The following is a 16,858-nucleotide window of genomic DNA, read 5'->3' as shown; positions in this document are numbered from 1 at the left end:
TTGGCATATTTATATTGCCTTTTGGAAACCACCTTACATTCTAAGGAGATGAAATATGTGAAATATTCAACAAGACATACACTTAATGTATGTGTTAATGCAGAACAATACAAGTTATGAATATTACTGTATATCGTTTTATTTCATGTTCTCAACATGGTCACGGTTATAGTTAAACATCAACAGGGTCTCGTCATCTACTTAGAAAAAGAATGCATATTAAAACCATAGTTCTCCTCTCCTTGTTTGGTAATTTTAAAAAATGAGATGTTTGAGTGGACGCACATGAAAGGCGGTCATGTAACAGTCGGATTATTAAAGAAGATTCCAATGACAAATTCAAGAAGCACATTTGGTAGCAGAAGCAGTGTCATGTTAAAATGGAAAAGGACTACAGCATCAATGTAATGGCTGACCGAAAAACAAAAAAGTAATATACAGACTATGTACAAGTCAACCCAACCCCCACCCTTACTCTTTCCCTTTATCATCCATATTAGATTTCTATAGATATGCTTTATTTGTCTAATTTCTTACTATGGTTTGTGATATATACAGCAACAAGTGATATACATGCCGAGACGCAGTGGCGCAGCATAAAATGCAACAAGCAAACATCACTTAAAAATAGAAAAAAACAATAAAACCAACCAATTAAGCAAACAAAAGATGGCAAAGAACCAAAAATAAAAAGAAAGCACATTTTTTCATTTATGTTTATAAGCTCACATTTCAACCAGAGGTGCTAGGCATCAGCTGCATGCAAAGCTTTGGGAAGTTTCGTCTGAATTGTCAAGTACTGCACAAAAGCTGAAGCACCACAATACACGTACAATACACTGCACTAAATTGAAATCTGAATACATTCAACACAAAGGTGAAAAAAAAAAAAAATTAAACCTAAAAAAACTATATCTTGATGTTTCTTATCCCAGAATAAATTTTCTTAGTGTGAAATGGCTTTGGCCGATCACATTCGTACACAGAAATAAACTATTCTAGTCCTGTACAATTTTGCTGGCTGTAATGCATCCTAGGAACAAGTCAGGTGTAAGGAAGTCTACTCTGATAATGACCAAGACAGATTTAAGTTCTATAATCTGTAAGCATCTATTATATGAATGTGCTCCACTGGCACTTATGATTAGGTTACTAATAATATTCTCTTTTATAAAATATTTGACAATCAGAGTCTGATTTTAAACCCAGTGTCATCTAATTGAAACTAGTTTGGTGCAAAATAGGATAAAGACTTTTCCTTGGAACAGAGCTGAATGAAAAGAAGTCTACAGATTTTAATATGTTTATCATCACTCATTTAACAACGGTCAACTGTAACACTGATAATATCTCTGGAAATATGCAATATCGAGAGAATATTTTTTTTTCCACAATATAACTTTACATGCAAGAGTACTTGAGTTGACATTCCTGACTGCAGGTTGCAGGTAAAGAGAGATCAGGGAGAACAAGATGTCGGTGGGGATGAGAAACAATATGGGGTTCGACATATGATATAAGAAATATGATGTAACAGAAACAAACAAACAAACAAACAAACAGGGACAACCACTTTGAATTTACAATGTTGCAAACTTTAAATTTACAAAACCATACATATTGCACATGATTAATTAAAAAAAAAAAAAAGAAGAAGAAAAAAAAAGATCAGAAAAAGAAACAACGCACAGCAAATGTCATAATCGCTGACAATGTTCTCATAGAGCGATCTTTCTGTACATGAAGTGATTATTTACAAAGAGAAGTGCTGTTTAGAAGCTCTGTGCTTGAGTTGAAAGAGCATTCACACACAAAACTAAATCAAATCACAGCCCCTTTGCCATTTATCTATTTTACAGTATAAAACAAGTCAAAAATTGAACCAAGAAAGGGGATATGTGTGAAAAACTGTCCATTCTGGGGGCTGAAACATCCATCCAACCCACTGCTACATATTATATGCAGTTTACATGACATTAGATAACATTACATTAGCTGTGTTTCTGAGCAAGTGAAAGGCATTCATACAGGAGGACAGAAGAATATGAGTGTGTTTACACTCCATAAGTGAAATGAAGAGGGCACTCAGCCCACTGAGAAAATCAACATCTTAGCACAAACTTGGAACAAACCCTTGAAATACGGGGAGAGAATTGGATCAGCTTTGAAGTGCAGCCTGCTTTCCTCCAATACATCTGACTATTCTAAACGAAACGCTACCCCTAATGCTAAACGTGATTCCAAAATAGCCTGCTCTGTTTTAACCAGCTATACCATAAACATCTTCAAATGTACATTTATTTCATTTTGTTTTATTCATCTCTAAAAAAATAGTTAAAAAAATAAAACCATGTTGCAGCATGTTGCAGTGGAGGATCCATCGGTGAGCTCGGCTTAGTTCCTGTCCCGCCCTTCCCCTTCCCACGATCCCTGTGATTGGTTTGCGCTAAGTAGATCCCTAAGGAGGTGAAGCAAATACAGCCATCCCGGATTGGGAGATTCCGACCTGAATCTTCCAAAGGCAACCGATAAATTCCACGTTGTTCAATTGGCCACCTAATCAAGCGGGTCACACTGAGTTCAGTATTAGTGGAAACTAGTAACTCCTATTTCGAGAGTAGAGGCTTCGGATCGTTAAGTTCTCTAACAATAATAATAACAATAATAGCTGATAACATTATTATTATTATTTTACAAAATACTATATGCACAACATACACAATGCAAATCTTTTTCTCAGTCACTGCTTTTTAGTAATTGGCACATTATAGTCCCCTAACTATATCACAGAAATGTGTGGTCTACAGCTACATTAAATACTGGAATACCACGTTGCGACTGACTTCATCCATGGCCGTGTCCGTAGACCATTTCTGGGCCAAAACATAGTTTCTGCAAACTAATAAGCAGGCTACTTGATAATGCATTTTAGGTATTGTAGGTACAAGAAAACAGTTGCCACGGTCTTTGCGCATGCTTCTTGAGGGTTGAAAGTCTCTACATTACGGCTAAAAGAAGCAGCAGCTTTGTCTGGGAGTCTACAGCTTGAGCGATGACTGGTAACAACAGTGATGATAAAAGTTCTAGCAGCCCCAGTGGAGAAGGCCAATGTTACAGAGGTGACGGGCTCTGGATGAAGTAAAACAGTGAAGGTGCTCTTTGTTCTCGTTCCCCAGTTGCGTCCTGGTAGGCAGCAACAATCGTTGCACATTACAATCTTCAGTACGCAAGCTAAAGAAAGACCCACGGTCTGCCGCCAGGCGACCTGCCAAAATCAGTCCCAGAGGAAAGCGTTCGGAAACGGGCTCAGACCACAGTGCTGATGCCGCTGTGTTTGGGTTTGGTGCTACTGGGCGCTGTAGGAGGGGCGGTTGGCTGGCTGTGGTGGTGAGGCGCGTGCTGGGAGTGCGTGGGGTGTGATGGGTGCGGACTGTGGCCGTGAGGACCGTGCGAGTGGCCGGGTGGGGGGTGGAACTGGTGAGGGGGGTGTTGAATATGCGCTGGTGGGTGGTAGTGATGGTGGTGGTGGTAGGGTGGGGGGTTTTGCTGTATGTGGCAGAACTGAGGGTGGTGAGGGTGCATCTGGGCCTGGGTCTCAGTGACGCCCTCACGGGCCGTGTGGTGCAGGTTGGATGGGTGTGGGGTGTGAGAGATGAGCGTCGGGTGAGAGGGGTGGGGGGCTTGCGAAGGCAGTGGCGACTTGCCCCGCTTGGTGCCAAAAAGGGAGCCCAGAAGAGAGGAGGAGTTGGAGATGGACTGCTGGTGTGAGGGGCAGTCGTGGCTGGACGTGGCTCGGCGTCGTATGTGGGGGCTGCTAATGATGGATCCCTACAGGAAGGCGAGGGAGAGAGAGAGAGCGGTGAAGTTAAACATGAGATGGGTACAGAATTCTCAATGAGTCTCAAACAGTTCTCTTGATAAGTATTCCCTTGTATTCCAAATGTTTGTTGTAGTAATTTTACTTTATGGATTTCATCTCAGCATGGATCAAATATAGTATATATAGTATACATCGCAGTATATTGTGATGTCCATAAATATACAGTGGCCCCAAAAAGTACTGGACACTTACAGTAAGTCACACTTAAAGGGATATTTCACCCAAAAATGTAATTGAAATGAAAAAATTCTCACATCATTTACTTACTTTCCTGCCATCGCAGACCTGTATGACGTTCTTTCTTCTGCTGAACACAAACAAAGATTTTCAGAAGAACATTTTAGCTCTGTAGCTCACACAATGCAAGTGAATGGTGACCAGACCATTGAATCTCAAAAAAATCACATAAAGGCAACATAAACGTAATCCATATGACTCCAGTGGTATAATATGTCTTCTGAAGCGATGCAATCACTTTGGGTGAGAAACAGATCAATAATTCAACCCATTTTTACAATAAAGTCTTCACTTTCAGAATGTGAAAGTGAAAATGGAGATTTACAGTAAAAAAGGACTTAAATATTGATCCATTTCTCACCCACACCTATCATATTGCTTCTGAAAACATGGATTAAACCACTGGAATCTTATGGATGAATTTTTTACTGCATTTTTGTGATTACTAGAGCTTGAAAGGTCTGGTCACCATTCACTTGCATTGTGTGGGCCTACAGAGCTAAAATATTCTTCTAAAAATATTTGTTTTCTTTCTTCAGAAAAAAGAATGTCATACACATCTGGGATAGCTTGAGGGTGAACTATCACTTTAAAAATTGCATTGTATGGACAAAATCCCCTAATGTTTCTATCAAAATATCTTTGTTTTCCGCAGAAGAAAGAAAGTCATACGAGTTTGTGACAGCATAAAGGTAAGTAAAGAAATTCATATTTTAATGGATCTATTACTTTGTGTTCACATATGTTTTGGGGCCACTGTAAAATCCAATTTTCTTATTGTATAATTGTAAGTTGTAGTAGGCATTATATTCACAAAAAGTTCAGAAAAGCAAATCTAATACCTTGTAGCCTAAAACATTCTTTTATACAAAAGTAGTCTAAAAATGACTCCTTTTATGTCAGTATTACAAAACAAGGACACGACACTCAGGCAAAACACCAGATGATTCATCAGCAGTTAATGTATTAATAAAAGATGCAGAAGCAGATCCCTGAAAGCCATGCATTACATGCAGAAGCTGGAATAGGCAAGCTTGAGTTAGTCAGTTTAGTATTTCTCAAGTATGTATATAGGATATCGTGTATTCCAGTTTAACATAGGCACCTCAGAGTGAGCTGCCAATCAAACTGTTGCATATTATAACCTGTGAAGTAACTCAACTGGATGACAATCCTATTTTTCCTTTGCTATCCTCCCTCTAGTTCATTATGTTTACCAGTAGACAGATGGGAAATTATTCCAAGGCATTCTGAGAGGTAAAAGGAGCTCTGGGTTGGAGAGGAACAGGTAGAGTGGTTGGAAGTTGGTGAGGAAATGGAGGCTCGCACATTTTGAAGTGCTGTAACGCAGCACACCATTGTTCACTTGCAGCGGCCAAGTAAAACATGCCACTAGGAAGGCGAAAAACAATTTTCAAAATAAAAAGACACACGCAGCCCACTGTATATGACATAGGATGTTTGCATTAGTTGAATCATGCTGGCTATCTTGAACCTTGGAGATGTTATGATATGTGATTCAAGCCATGGGGGCGGTATTCCCCGTCATTCCACATAAGCGCCACAGGAACGGGCAGCCCATACATGCAGGGTGGCCTACTTAGTCCAAAAACAACACCACACACACAAACAGACAGCTGAAACTACTAAGCAAAGAAGCAACCGAAAAGAAAAGATGGTAGAAAGACCAGAAAAAGAAAAAATAGCTTCATAAAGTGGCCCCACAAAGTATTTGGACACTTTTGGGTACTTGAATCACACATAAAATCAAGGGCGTAGATTTGGCTTGAACATATTGGGGGGGGGGGGGTTGCAGCGTGAAGCATTTACATATTTCCATTGATCATGGTATAAACAATGGGGGAGTTGTACTTGCTTGTTTTGATAATTGGAGGGGTTACCTCCCCCCTATCCCCCCTGGAATCTACGCCCCTGCATAAAATATCTAAATGGCTTTCAATTAGATACAAAACATCAAACCAAATGGCATCTGCAAACAAAAGATGTCTTTCTGAGCCATAATTTTACACTCTTTAAAAAAATTTTGGGGCCACTTTTTAAGGCTAACTTAAAAAGAAAAGCACAAAGTTGTAGTTTCAAAGTGCAACTCTTTCAAAGTCAAACAGAAGAGCGTCCTGTTGTAGGTTTTTGCGTGTTGTAGGTTCTTGCATCCTATATCACAGTACTTACTTCCATATTGCTGTCTAGAGATCCTGCACTGCTGCGGCGCCCCCGCTTGCCTGAGCGAGACATGCAATATGATAGATTAGAGCACGCTCGAACAGATATATAGAAGCGTATATATCCTGCCTGCCTACAGGGGGCGCTATCGAGACACACAATGCAAGCAGCTAATAGTCTCCAAAGAGGGTGAAACACCTTGGGGGGAAGAAAGAGCAAGGTTGGTAGGGAGCGTTTGAAGGGCCAAAGGATGGGGATATACTGCAGCAAAAGGAAGCGACATTTTCTAGCATCCTGTCTGGACACCTTTGGATTCTGTCGTGGCAACAGTGACTTAAACTGGTTTTTGATAACTGCAAGCAAATGGAAGATTCCTACGCTTAATACCAACAGTAAAGCATTACAATCAGACAAAAACAAGCAAACAAAATTAGAAACATAATTCAGTTTCATTTATCATGATTTAAGACACCATATTTGATGTGTGAAAGCAAATGCAAATGTTGTAGTCTGGCAGAAGGAAACCGTGTTAACAGCTGTTAATAAAACTGCTGTATAACAAAATTAGACTTAATGTGGCTTATTTTGGCAGAGTATGCCAGACATATCAACTGTTTTTGCTGAAATCTCACCCTCTTCTGCAGTGCGTGATTTTTTTTCCAAACCACTTGAGCGCAAACCATGCCCTGCAGTCATGACTAAACCCTCAGGAACGTTTTCACTGGTCATCTCAATCACACAGACACCTGTGAATGGTTCAGACTCCAGAAAGATCGTGAATGGATCCGATGCCAACCAACGGTAAGATAAGCCTGCCAGTAGTTTTCAATAAGGGCATGGCTTGCGCTCAAGTGGTTTGGGAAGAAAAATCACGCTTCTGCCGCAGCTTCAGTGGGACAAATGTTTACATTTAATAAACGGCGACTGTTCTGCTTTCTTGTCTTATTAGTCATTTTAAGCGTAGGTTAACCCCAGAAAAACACTCAGCTATCATAAATAACAATCAGCGTTTGTGATATGTTGCATTGCATTTGAGGAGGAAAACGTTTAGATCGGATCCGAGCTGCAAAATGGCTTGTCAGTTTAGTTGGTCAGTGTCAAGACCATGAGAGCTCACCCACTGACTGCCAGCGATAATTTCAAACAAGTCGTAAGCTGACTTCGAGTTGGCAAGGCCATTAAATCATTTGAGTCACTGGAGCAGTTAAAGACACAGTTAATCCAAAAATTAAAATTCTGTCATAATTTACTCACCCTCATGTCATTCCAAACCCATATGACTTTCTTAAGCCCAAAGTATACTTCGGTTTTGCCGCGAACACTTAGAGGTGAATGTGAGCTGGTCAAAGTATACTTCTTTTTACTACGCGTGCATACGCTGGCGGTTGGCGCATGCATGCTACGTCTGACATGAGAAACTGGACTATTTTTCTTCAGGAGTTTAGACCCATAAAGATGTCTTTATATTCCTTCAGACCAAGGCTATTATAGTTTTGGGTTTTTCATTTATGAATATATTTAATTTTTAGTTTTATTTCAATTAACACAGATGAATAAATGACTTGGAATGGGACAACTTTATGTAATGTTCTTTAAATTAAACTATTCCCTATCCAGTCCAGATTACACACAGGTCTACAAAGTGTAAAGCTAGGCTGACATACAACATGGTAAAAACAACCAAGAAGGACTTACAAATGTCGAGATACACTCACGACCACTTTATTAGGAACACCTGTACACCTACTTATTCATGCGATTATCGTGTGGCAGCAGTGCAATGCATAAACTCATGCGATATGGGTCAGGAGCTTCAGTTTATATTCACATCAACCATTAGAATGGGGAAAAAATGTGATCTCAGTGATTTCAACCGTGGCATGATTTCTGGTGCCAGATGGGCTGGTTTGAGTATTTCTGTAACTGCTGACCTCCTGTGATTTCAGCATCTACAGTTCTGCAGAATGCACAACACGTCGAACTTTGAGGTGAAAGGCTACAACAGCAGAAGACCACATCGGGTTCCACTTCTGTCAGCCAAGAACAGAAAGCTGAGGCTTCTGTTCTTGGCTGACAGAAGTGGAACCCGATGTGGTCTTCTGCTGTTATAGCCCATCCGCCTCAAGGTTCGATGTGTTGTGCATTCTGAGACGCTATTCTGCTCACTACAATTGTACAGAGTGGTTATCTGAGTTACCGTAGCCTTTCTGGCAGCTCGAACCAGTCTGGCCATTCTCCATTGACCTCTCTCATCAACAAGGCATTTCCATCTGCAGAACTGCCGCTCACTGGATGTTTTTTTATTTTTGGCACCATTCTGAGTAAACTCTAGAAACTGTTGTGCGTGAAAATCCCAGGAGATCAGCAGTTACAGAAATACTCAAACCAGCCCGTCTGGCACCAACAATTATGCCACGGTCCAAATAACTGAGATTACATTTTTTTCTCCATTCTGATGGTTGATGTGAACATTAACTAAAGCTCCTGACACGTATCTGCATGATTTTATGCACTGCAGCCACACGATTGGCTGATTACATAATCGCATGAATAAGTAGGTATACAGGTGTACCTAATAAAGTGGTCAATGAGTGTATGTATCCCTTTATTTTTGAACAGCAATAGATGATGTGATTAAACAAACTAATCCATTTACCTTGAAACATTGAGCAAATAACCGAATGTGGGCACATGCACATGAAACTCATGGCCAGTAGATGGCATGTTTGCGATGCAACAGATGGAGACGTTTAAAGAAACAAAAAACGATTTTGTAACATGCACAAGTCAGAGTATTAAAAACGACAGCTAAAAATATTTTATGATCATTTCTATTTTGATTAGTTTTGAAGCAATGCATGATTGTTTCAGTTTAGTTTTATGGAAAATGTAAGTTTTAGTTTTAATTTAGTTTTTCTGTTATTTTTGGGAATTTTGGTTAATTTTATCGAAAATTGTAAACACTGTGTCCCATGGTGCTATAAAAATTCCTGTTTGTTTTGAGAGACCCGCCCATACTCAGACAATAATACTCAACCAATGACGTGAGTTGGGGGCGGGATTATCTAACTGTTTGAACAACAGCAGACAAGGGGCGTATTCAGAAAGCTGTTTGGAAAACATTGTTTGCTTTTTCAATTCCTTTCAGTGGCGCTAGTGGCGCAAAAATGATATACTTCAGCTTTAAAATATCTCTTTTTTTATATTTCTACATAAGGAAGAGAGTCATACAGGTTTGGAATAACATGAGGGTGAGTAAATGATGACAGAATTTTCATTTTTAAGTGAACTATCCCTTTAACTTCTCTGAAAGGTGCTGACACCCATTGATTTTTTAACAACTACGGTATGTAAATAAAGCTTATGACTGAAAATTGTCTGAAAAATCGGCTAGTTCCAATGACCCAAAACAAGACTACTATTAAAAAGTCTCAAAACTGAATTTACATTTAGACTGGCATATAGTGTACTATATTTTCATTGCACTCTGTACTGATTTGCTGGAGTGTATTCATAGCTTTGCCAGACATCTCGCAGGTTCACAAGCACAGCGTCAGGCTCAGCGGCCAGCTCAGCTGAGTTCAGTTCACACTTACACAGCGATTACACTGTCAACTGATTGTTCAAACAGAGAAAGCATGTGAGGTCACACTTCACACTATCTATTTTTGCTGTGTAGAGACTTCCATGTTTATAGCTCGAAACTATAAGCTAGATAGGGTGAGAAGATATCACAGCTCGTAAATTGGGTGAAGGTTCAATTAAAGAGTGGGAAGAACAGCCTAATGTGAAGAATAATATTTGCCAGGATGCATCTACCTTCTTAAGCCAGGGTGAGGGACATTGGTACATAATTGAGGCTTATGGTTGTGGTCAAACACTGATTTAAAAGCAAGCATTCAGCACGCTACTTTGGCAAGAGGCATATTATTTTTTGGACAAGACTACACAAAATAAGGTTGATGTTGATTATTTTTTAAAGGGACAGCCCACTAAAAATATGAAAATTCTGTCATCTTTTACTCAACCTAAAATGTTGTTCCAAACCCATAAGGAAGAATGTTAGCCTCAGTCACTATTCACTTTCAATACATGGAAAAAGGATGCAATGAAAGTGAATGGTGTCTGAGACTAACATACAGACTAACATCTCATTTTGTGTTCCACAAAGGAAAAAAGTCATACAAGTTTGGAACGACATGAGGGTGAATAAAAGATGACAGAATTTACATTTTTTGGGTATACTATCCCTTTAAATGGTCTGTAACCTCACCTGCATCTGAAAGGTCACGTAGGGAGCTGCTTAGGGCACTTCTCTTGAGGCCTTCACCCACGGCGTAGCTGTCATCAAGACTTGCGCGACTTAGATTGCCATTTCCTGTCTCTTTCTTAAGCCCTGAGCTCTGGGAAATGCTGGGACGGACCACTCCTTTCTGCTTCTCCAGTTCAGCTGCAAAGAACACAAGAAATTCACTGATCATGTCATTTCAAACACAGCTTCTTGCTTGATGGGCCCAAAATGTTTTGAGACATTTGACATGGTTATTTGAAAAATTATTTGGAGATCCAAGTGAGAGGTTTTTTTTCTTTTGTTTTCTCCCGAGTTTGGAACGCCCAATTCCCAATGCGCTCCAAGTCCTCGTGGTGGCGTAGTGACTCGCCTCAATCCGGGTGGCGGAGGAGGAATCTCAGTTGCCTCTGCGTCTGAGACCGTCAATCCGCGCATTTTATCACGTGGCTTGTTGAACGTGTTACCGCGGAGACATAGCGCATGTGAAGGCTTCACGCTATTCTCCGCAGCATCCATGCACAACTCACCACGCACCCCAACGAGAATGAACCACATTATAGCGACCACGAGGAGGTTACCCCATGTGACTCTACCCTCCCTAGCAACCGGGCCAATTTGGTTGCTTAGGAGACCTGGCTGGAGTCACTCAGCACACCCTGGATTCAAACTCGCGACTCCAGGGGTAGTAGTCAGCATCTTTACTCGCTAAGCTACCCAGGCCCCCCAAGTGAGAGCTTTGATTTCATTTGAGGTGCTCAAACTTGTAACCCAATTGATGGACAAAGATCATTGCAAAGGCCAGCATATGTTGTGTTTTGGATGCTGGTGTGCTGGTCATGTTGGTCAACCAGCTCGATTTTGGTGGTCCATCAGCTAGACCAGTCCCAGTCCAGCATAAACTGGTCTTTTCAGCAAGGAAAACAGCTCTGAGACATTTTATCATCACATTAGGAACTTGATAAAGCTACTGAAAATCTATACAATCACTACCAAGGACATAAAATCATGAAAGACACCAGGAAGCTCGTTTTCATCAACAGTTACCGTATGACTTCCTCTCTTATGCTGAACACAAATGAATATCACATTCCATCTTTTCAAAATAATGGCAGTGGATTCACTTTAAAGCTTAAAAAAGGACCCTGAAGTACCATAAGTAGTCAATTCGGCTTGTGCATCATATTCCAAGTCTTCTGAAGGCATACGATACGAAATTTAAGTAATTTTTCAGGGAAAACTGTGAATCTTTTTATGAAACTTTTAAGTCCTTAATTTTAAGCTTTAAAGTGAGTCTCTATGTACTGCCGGTTCGAAGACGGTTCACGATATTCATGAAAACATCTCCTTTTATGTTCTGCATAAGAAAGAAAGTCATACAGGTTTGGAATGACATGAGCTGGGTTATGGAGGCTTACACTCAATTCTGTACTTTTCCATCTCTTGCACCTCTGCGATGGACTCCCGCAGGTCATCCGTGAACTTCTTGCGGTCTTGCGGATTGGGGGCATTAAAGTTAATGAGAACCTTGATGTCTGCACCTGGAAGAGCTGAAGTGAGACGCACTCCATTGGGGTAATCTGAAAAACAGCAGCAGGAGAGGAATATTTACAGAGCGGCAGATCATGACGTGCCCTTTTTAGAGGGATGCGGAGATCGATATTCACAATCGGATATTTAATTTTTTTTTTATGAGAAAATAATACACAATTGCTTGAAAATGAATTTGTTTATATCAAAAGAAAAAGCACTTGTATGACCTTTAACTGTTTCATGGTGTTTTCTTTACCTGTGCTGTTGTGTAACATTTTCAGGAGTCTCTGCTTAAAGGGGTAAGTTCAACCAACAATGAAAATTCTGCCATTATTTACTCATCCTCATGTCGTTCCAAATGCTTATGACTTTCTTTCTTCAGTGGAGCTCAAAAAGGATATTTCTGAAGAATATCCTGATCACTTTTTACCATATCATGAAAGCGAATGAGGACTGGGGCTTTCAAGATCCAAAATTTCATCTCAAGTTCAACTGAAAAATCCAGTCGCAATGGTTAAAAGCTCACTCGAGGGGAATATTATCAGTGAATAAATACTATTATTCTTACATTTCTATCTTCAGAAAATTGGAATATAGAGCACAAGTCGTATGGATCACTTTTATGGTGCTTTTTTGTCATTTTGGCGCTTAACAACCCCCAGTCCACATTCACTTTCATTATATGGAAAAGAGTGCATGGGATATTCTTCAAAATTCTCCTTTTGTGTTCCACTGACGAAAAAAAGCCATATGAGTTTAGAATGACATGAGAGTGAGTAAATGATGCCAGAATTGTTTATTTTTTTGGATTAAATTTAAAAAACATGGGTCAGAAAAGGGCATTTTGGGGTGAAAGTGGCTTTGACCATTTCTGAAGGTACTTACACTGGTTTTCAAACAGAAGCACCTGCATCCCGTACAGAGAGAAGGACTGCCTGAAGCTGTACGTCACAGAGTTCTTCTTTTTCTGGAAAATCTTAGTGACCTGAATTAAAATCATGACACATTAAGACCCCATCTGTTCCTGATTATCATCAGCTTTTCTCTCTAAGCTTTTGGAAAAGCTGAGTAACACTTTCTGTTGGTCTTGTGCACACATGATGTACAGTTGCTGACCCAGAATTGGACTAAATATGTAATATGTGTTGAGTCTGACTATTACTCAAACTTAAAAAGAACATAACAACATAACAATAAATGGTCAGTGTATGATGCAGGCATAATATATGTAGGCAATTATAACATGGCACATGGATGAGATGCTTTCTTACCACCAGAAGATCATTAAAGAGGAAGATCTCTCTCTGATGGAGACCCAGCTTCTGAGGTTTGTTAGGGTCGGGCACTTCAAACAGTCTGCAGTAACATACCAGTCTGCGATGTGGTAGAGACAGTACCTGCATGCAGGTCATAAATATGAATGATTTTTTTGTTAAATCTTTGCATGGGCATAAAGTTGAATCCTGAACCTGGTCTGCAATGAGACTTTGTGACCCGACTCATCCTGTCAAATTTTAAGTCCCAACCAACCGAGCCTGAAATCACTTGCCAGGCTTTAAAAGTTGTGTGCAATTACAAAATGTATTAATAATTTATTTTTTAAGTAATTAGAAACCCAAACTCAATGCAAACCTTAAGTTAAAGCTGACCTGAACCGGGCCTAAAACACTACAAAGCTAAGCTTTTAGTTAATTGGATTTCTTTATGAGTACAAAAGCGAATCAAAACAATATTTTAAAATGTTAATTATGAAAAATAATTTAAATATTCAATGTTAATTTTAACATAACATATTACAATAAAATTAAAATATTAAAATGTAATTTTAAGTTATTTTTTTTCATAAGTATGATTATTAGACTAACCCTAAGCCTTACTGTACCTAAGTCAAATTGTTTTATGAAATTGAAAGCAATAAAAAAATTAACATGCCACTTACACATCCAAGGCCATGATGCAGAGACCCGATCTGAAAGGTGGAAAAAAACGGAGACAGATGAGAAAGGAGTGATCACAGAGAGAGGACTGGAGAAAGGCTTGAAGGTCAGAGAGTGTCACTCTCTCCCTTGTCATCAAGACCCCCCACCATCTACCTGTCAGATGTGAGCTGAGCAGAGTAAATGAGGTGAGAAGGGAGGTTAATGAGGACCCAAACTGCCATTGCATGAAACTGTGAGAGGAAGTCTCGGCCCATTTTGAAAAAACCTAATTACAGCACCCAGGTTACAGTGTCTGCAGGCGGGGGGCTCAGACACAGGAGCCTTCTATCTCGACTCCACAAGAACTCTCCATTATGTTTTCTTCAAAGATGTACCGAAGATACACCAGGGAGCAGGGTTGGCTGGCACTAAGTCAAGTGTGCTGATTCCATTAAATGTTAATTATTTCAGCTCCGAAAACCCACAGTGATTTGAAATTCAACTGCATGACAGGCAATCACAGTGATATTGAAATTAGTGCAGAAACAAATTTATTATGGAAACAGTTTCAGATAGTTTAGCTTTGAGAGACTAGCACCTCCGGTGGGAGGAGGATGTATACTGCGTTGATCTTGTGTGAACCGTATTATCTGAACAATTTCCTAAAACCCCTTTTCATTAAAGTGAAATTAGTCAAGGTAGATGCTAGTCTTTAACTGACATGGTTTTTCTAATGGCTGACGACGATTTCTAGAGAGCAGGGTATATATTTATATATATACAGTATGGTGCAAAAGTCTTATGCACATAAGATGCTTCACAAAAACATTTGTCTTAAGATGGTTGTTTATATTTTCCGCTTTAGTGTGTCTATAGGAATATACATTTTAGACTCCCAAACTTTTCTTTTGCAAATAGAACAGAATAGAATAGAAGAACAGGGAGCCCTGCAACAGATGGCATGGCTCCACAGAGCCCCCCACTGAACATCGGGTCAGTCTGGGATTACAAGAAGAGACAAAAGCAATTGAGACAGCCTAAATAGATAGAAGAATTGTGGCGAACATCCTATCTGCCAACAACCAAGAAAAACTGTGTGCAGGTGTACCTAGGAGAATTGGTGCTGTTTTAAAGGTAAAGGTGGTCACACCAAATATTGATTTAGCTTTTTTTATGTTTACTGGACTTTGTATGACATTAATTGATAAATGAAAACTATTTATGGCATTATTTTTGAAGACATTCTCACTAAGCAAGATTTTTCCCAAGTGCCTAAAACTTTTGCACAGTACTGTACATACAACATAATGACAACTAAGGCACACTAATAGCTTTTTGAGTGAAAATGCATTGATTTTACTATGTTTACACCTCTCACCCAGTGCTAATTTTCAGTTGTGTTTCAGTCATACTTTGTCATACTAGTTAGTATTTCATAATGTCATATCAATTAATTTCAGTAAATTTTACTCGGTCCAAAATGGCATACATTTTTAGTTGACAAAAATAAACATTTTGTTGAGGATAATGTGAAAAATTACAAAATCATGTATCAAACTGAAACAGGCCAAACTTTTTAACCAAATATTCAATTTGTTTTTAAGCAAGCTTCGTATTCACAACACAAGTTATGCATTCTAACTAGCGCGTAACTTAGTTCAAGTTTACCTGTTCATTACCATCATTGTCTGTGCAGATGTAAGTTGTAATTTTAAGTTTATATTGTGGATATAGCTAATTAATCTCACATACTGTATATGAATGTGTTCAATTTAGGTAATAAACCTTTATCTAAAGTTCATTGTACAGATGTTCAGCTTTTGCAATTCACGCAGCTCATGCGGGTTAATCCAAAAAAATACTATGAATGGAATATTTGAATAAATTATTTCTAGATTCTTCTTCTTTTTTATTTTATCCCCTTTTCTCCCCAATTTGGGATGCCCAATTCCCACTACTTAGTAGGTCCTTGTGGTGGCACGGTTACTCACCTCAGTCCGGGTGGTGGAGGACAAGTCTCAGTTGCCTGAGACAGTCAATCCACGCATTTTATCACGTGGCTCGTTGTGCATGACACCGCGGAGACTCACAGCATGCGGAGGCTCATGCTACTCTCCGCGATCCACGCACAACCGGGCCAATTTGGTTGCTTAGGAGACCTGGTTGGAGTCACTCAGCACACCCTGAATTCGAACTCGTGACTCCAGGGGTGGTAGTCAGCGTCAATACTCACTGAGCTACCCAGGCCCCTACATTCTTCTTTCTTAAAAAAATAAATAATAAATAGATAAAATAAATAAGAGTCTTAGTGCATCTTGCCCTATTATGTTTTTCTCGTCATATTTTTGTCAACAGTGTGTTTTAATTAAAACCGTTTGATTATTGTCATGATGCGTCTTTTTCGTCTCGTCTTCGTTTCGTTGACAAAATAAAAAAAACCTTTGTCAATGAACATTTTCGTCAGTAACTTCATTGATAAAATTAACACTGCTCTCATCTATAATGGAACAGTGTTTTCTAGGGATGTCCTGATACCATTTTTTTGAGAACGATTACAAGTACCGATACTTTCTTTCTGGTATTTGGCGATACCGAGTCCGATACCTGTTTTTTTGTTTTTAGATTTTTCTGAACTCCATATCAACATTTTATTTTAATTTTAGCATCAAAATTGTGTTTAAATAAATGAATTAATCAAAACTTTAAATCAATAGAAAGTATAACAATTAATTTTCAACATATTATATTATTTTTATCAAATTAAGTGAGTTTATACAGAACCTCACAGCACAATCCAAAATAAAACATTGGAGTTATTTT

General features: G+C 39.2%; 1 protein-coding gene across 7 annotated transcripts in view; it reads right to left on the bottom strand.

Moving 5' to 3' along the window:
- Positions 1–1,271: 1,271 nt before the first annotated feature.
- The window catches only part of LOC127426171 (IQ motif and SEC7 domain-containing protein 1-like), a 295,619-nt gene continuing 280,032 nt past the window's right edge, over positions 1,272–16,858 (bottom strand). For 6 of the 7 annotated variants that reach the window (XM_051672775.1, XM_051672778.1, XM_051672777.1 and 3 more), the window contains 7 exons: positions 14,059–14,088; positions 13,391–13,516; positions 13,005–13,104; positions 12,005–12,166; positions 10,572–10,748; positions 6,308–6,357; positions 1,272–3,828 (listed from right to left, as the gene is read on the bottom strand). In XM_051672775.1, the coding sequence (XP_051528735.1) occupies positions 3,307–3,828; positions 6,308–6,357; positions 10,572–10,748; positions 12,005–12,166; positions 13,005–13,104; positions 13,391–13,516; positions 14,059–14,088 (1,167 nt within the window). In that variant the 3' untranslated portion in view covers positions 1,272–3,306. The remainder of the gene's footprint in view (positions 3,829–6,307; positions 6,358–10,571; positions 10,749–12,004; positions 12,167–13,004; positions 13,105–13,390; positions 13,517–14,058; positions 14,089–16,858) is intronic. The other variant, XM_051672779.1, reaches the window with a different exon arrangement.

Source organism: Myxocyprinus asiaticus, chromosome 35 (genome assembly GCF_019703515.2).
Source record: "Myxocyprinus asiaticus isolate MX2 ecotype Aquarium Trade chromosome 35, UBuf_Myxa_2, whole genome shotgun sequence".
Lineage (NCBI taxonomy): Eukaryota > Metazoa > Chordata > Actinopteri > Cypriniformes > Catostomidae > Myxocyprinus > Myxocyprinus asiaticus.
Note: the sequence above shows the minus strand (reverse complement) of the source record. Positions and strands in the feature narration are given on the sequence as shown.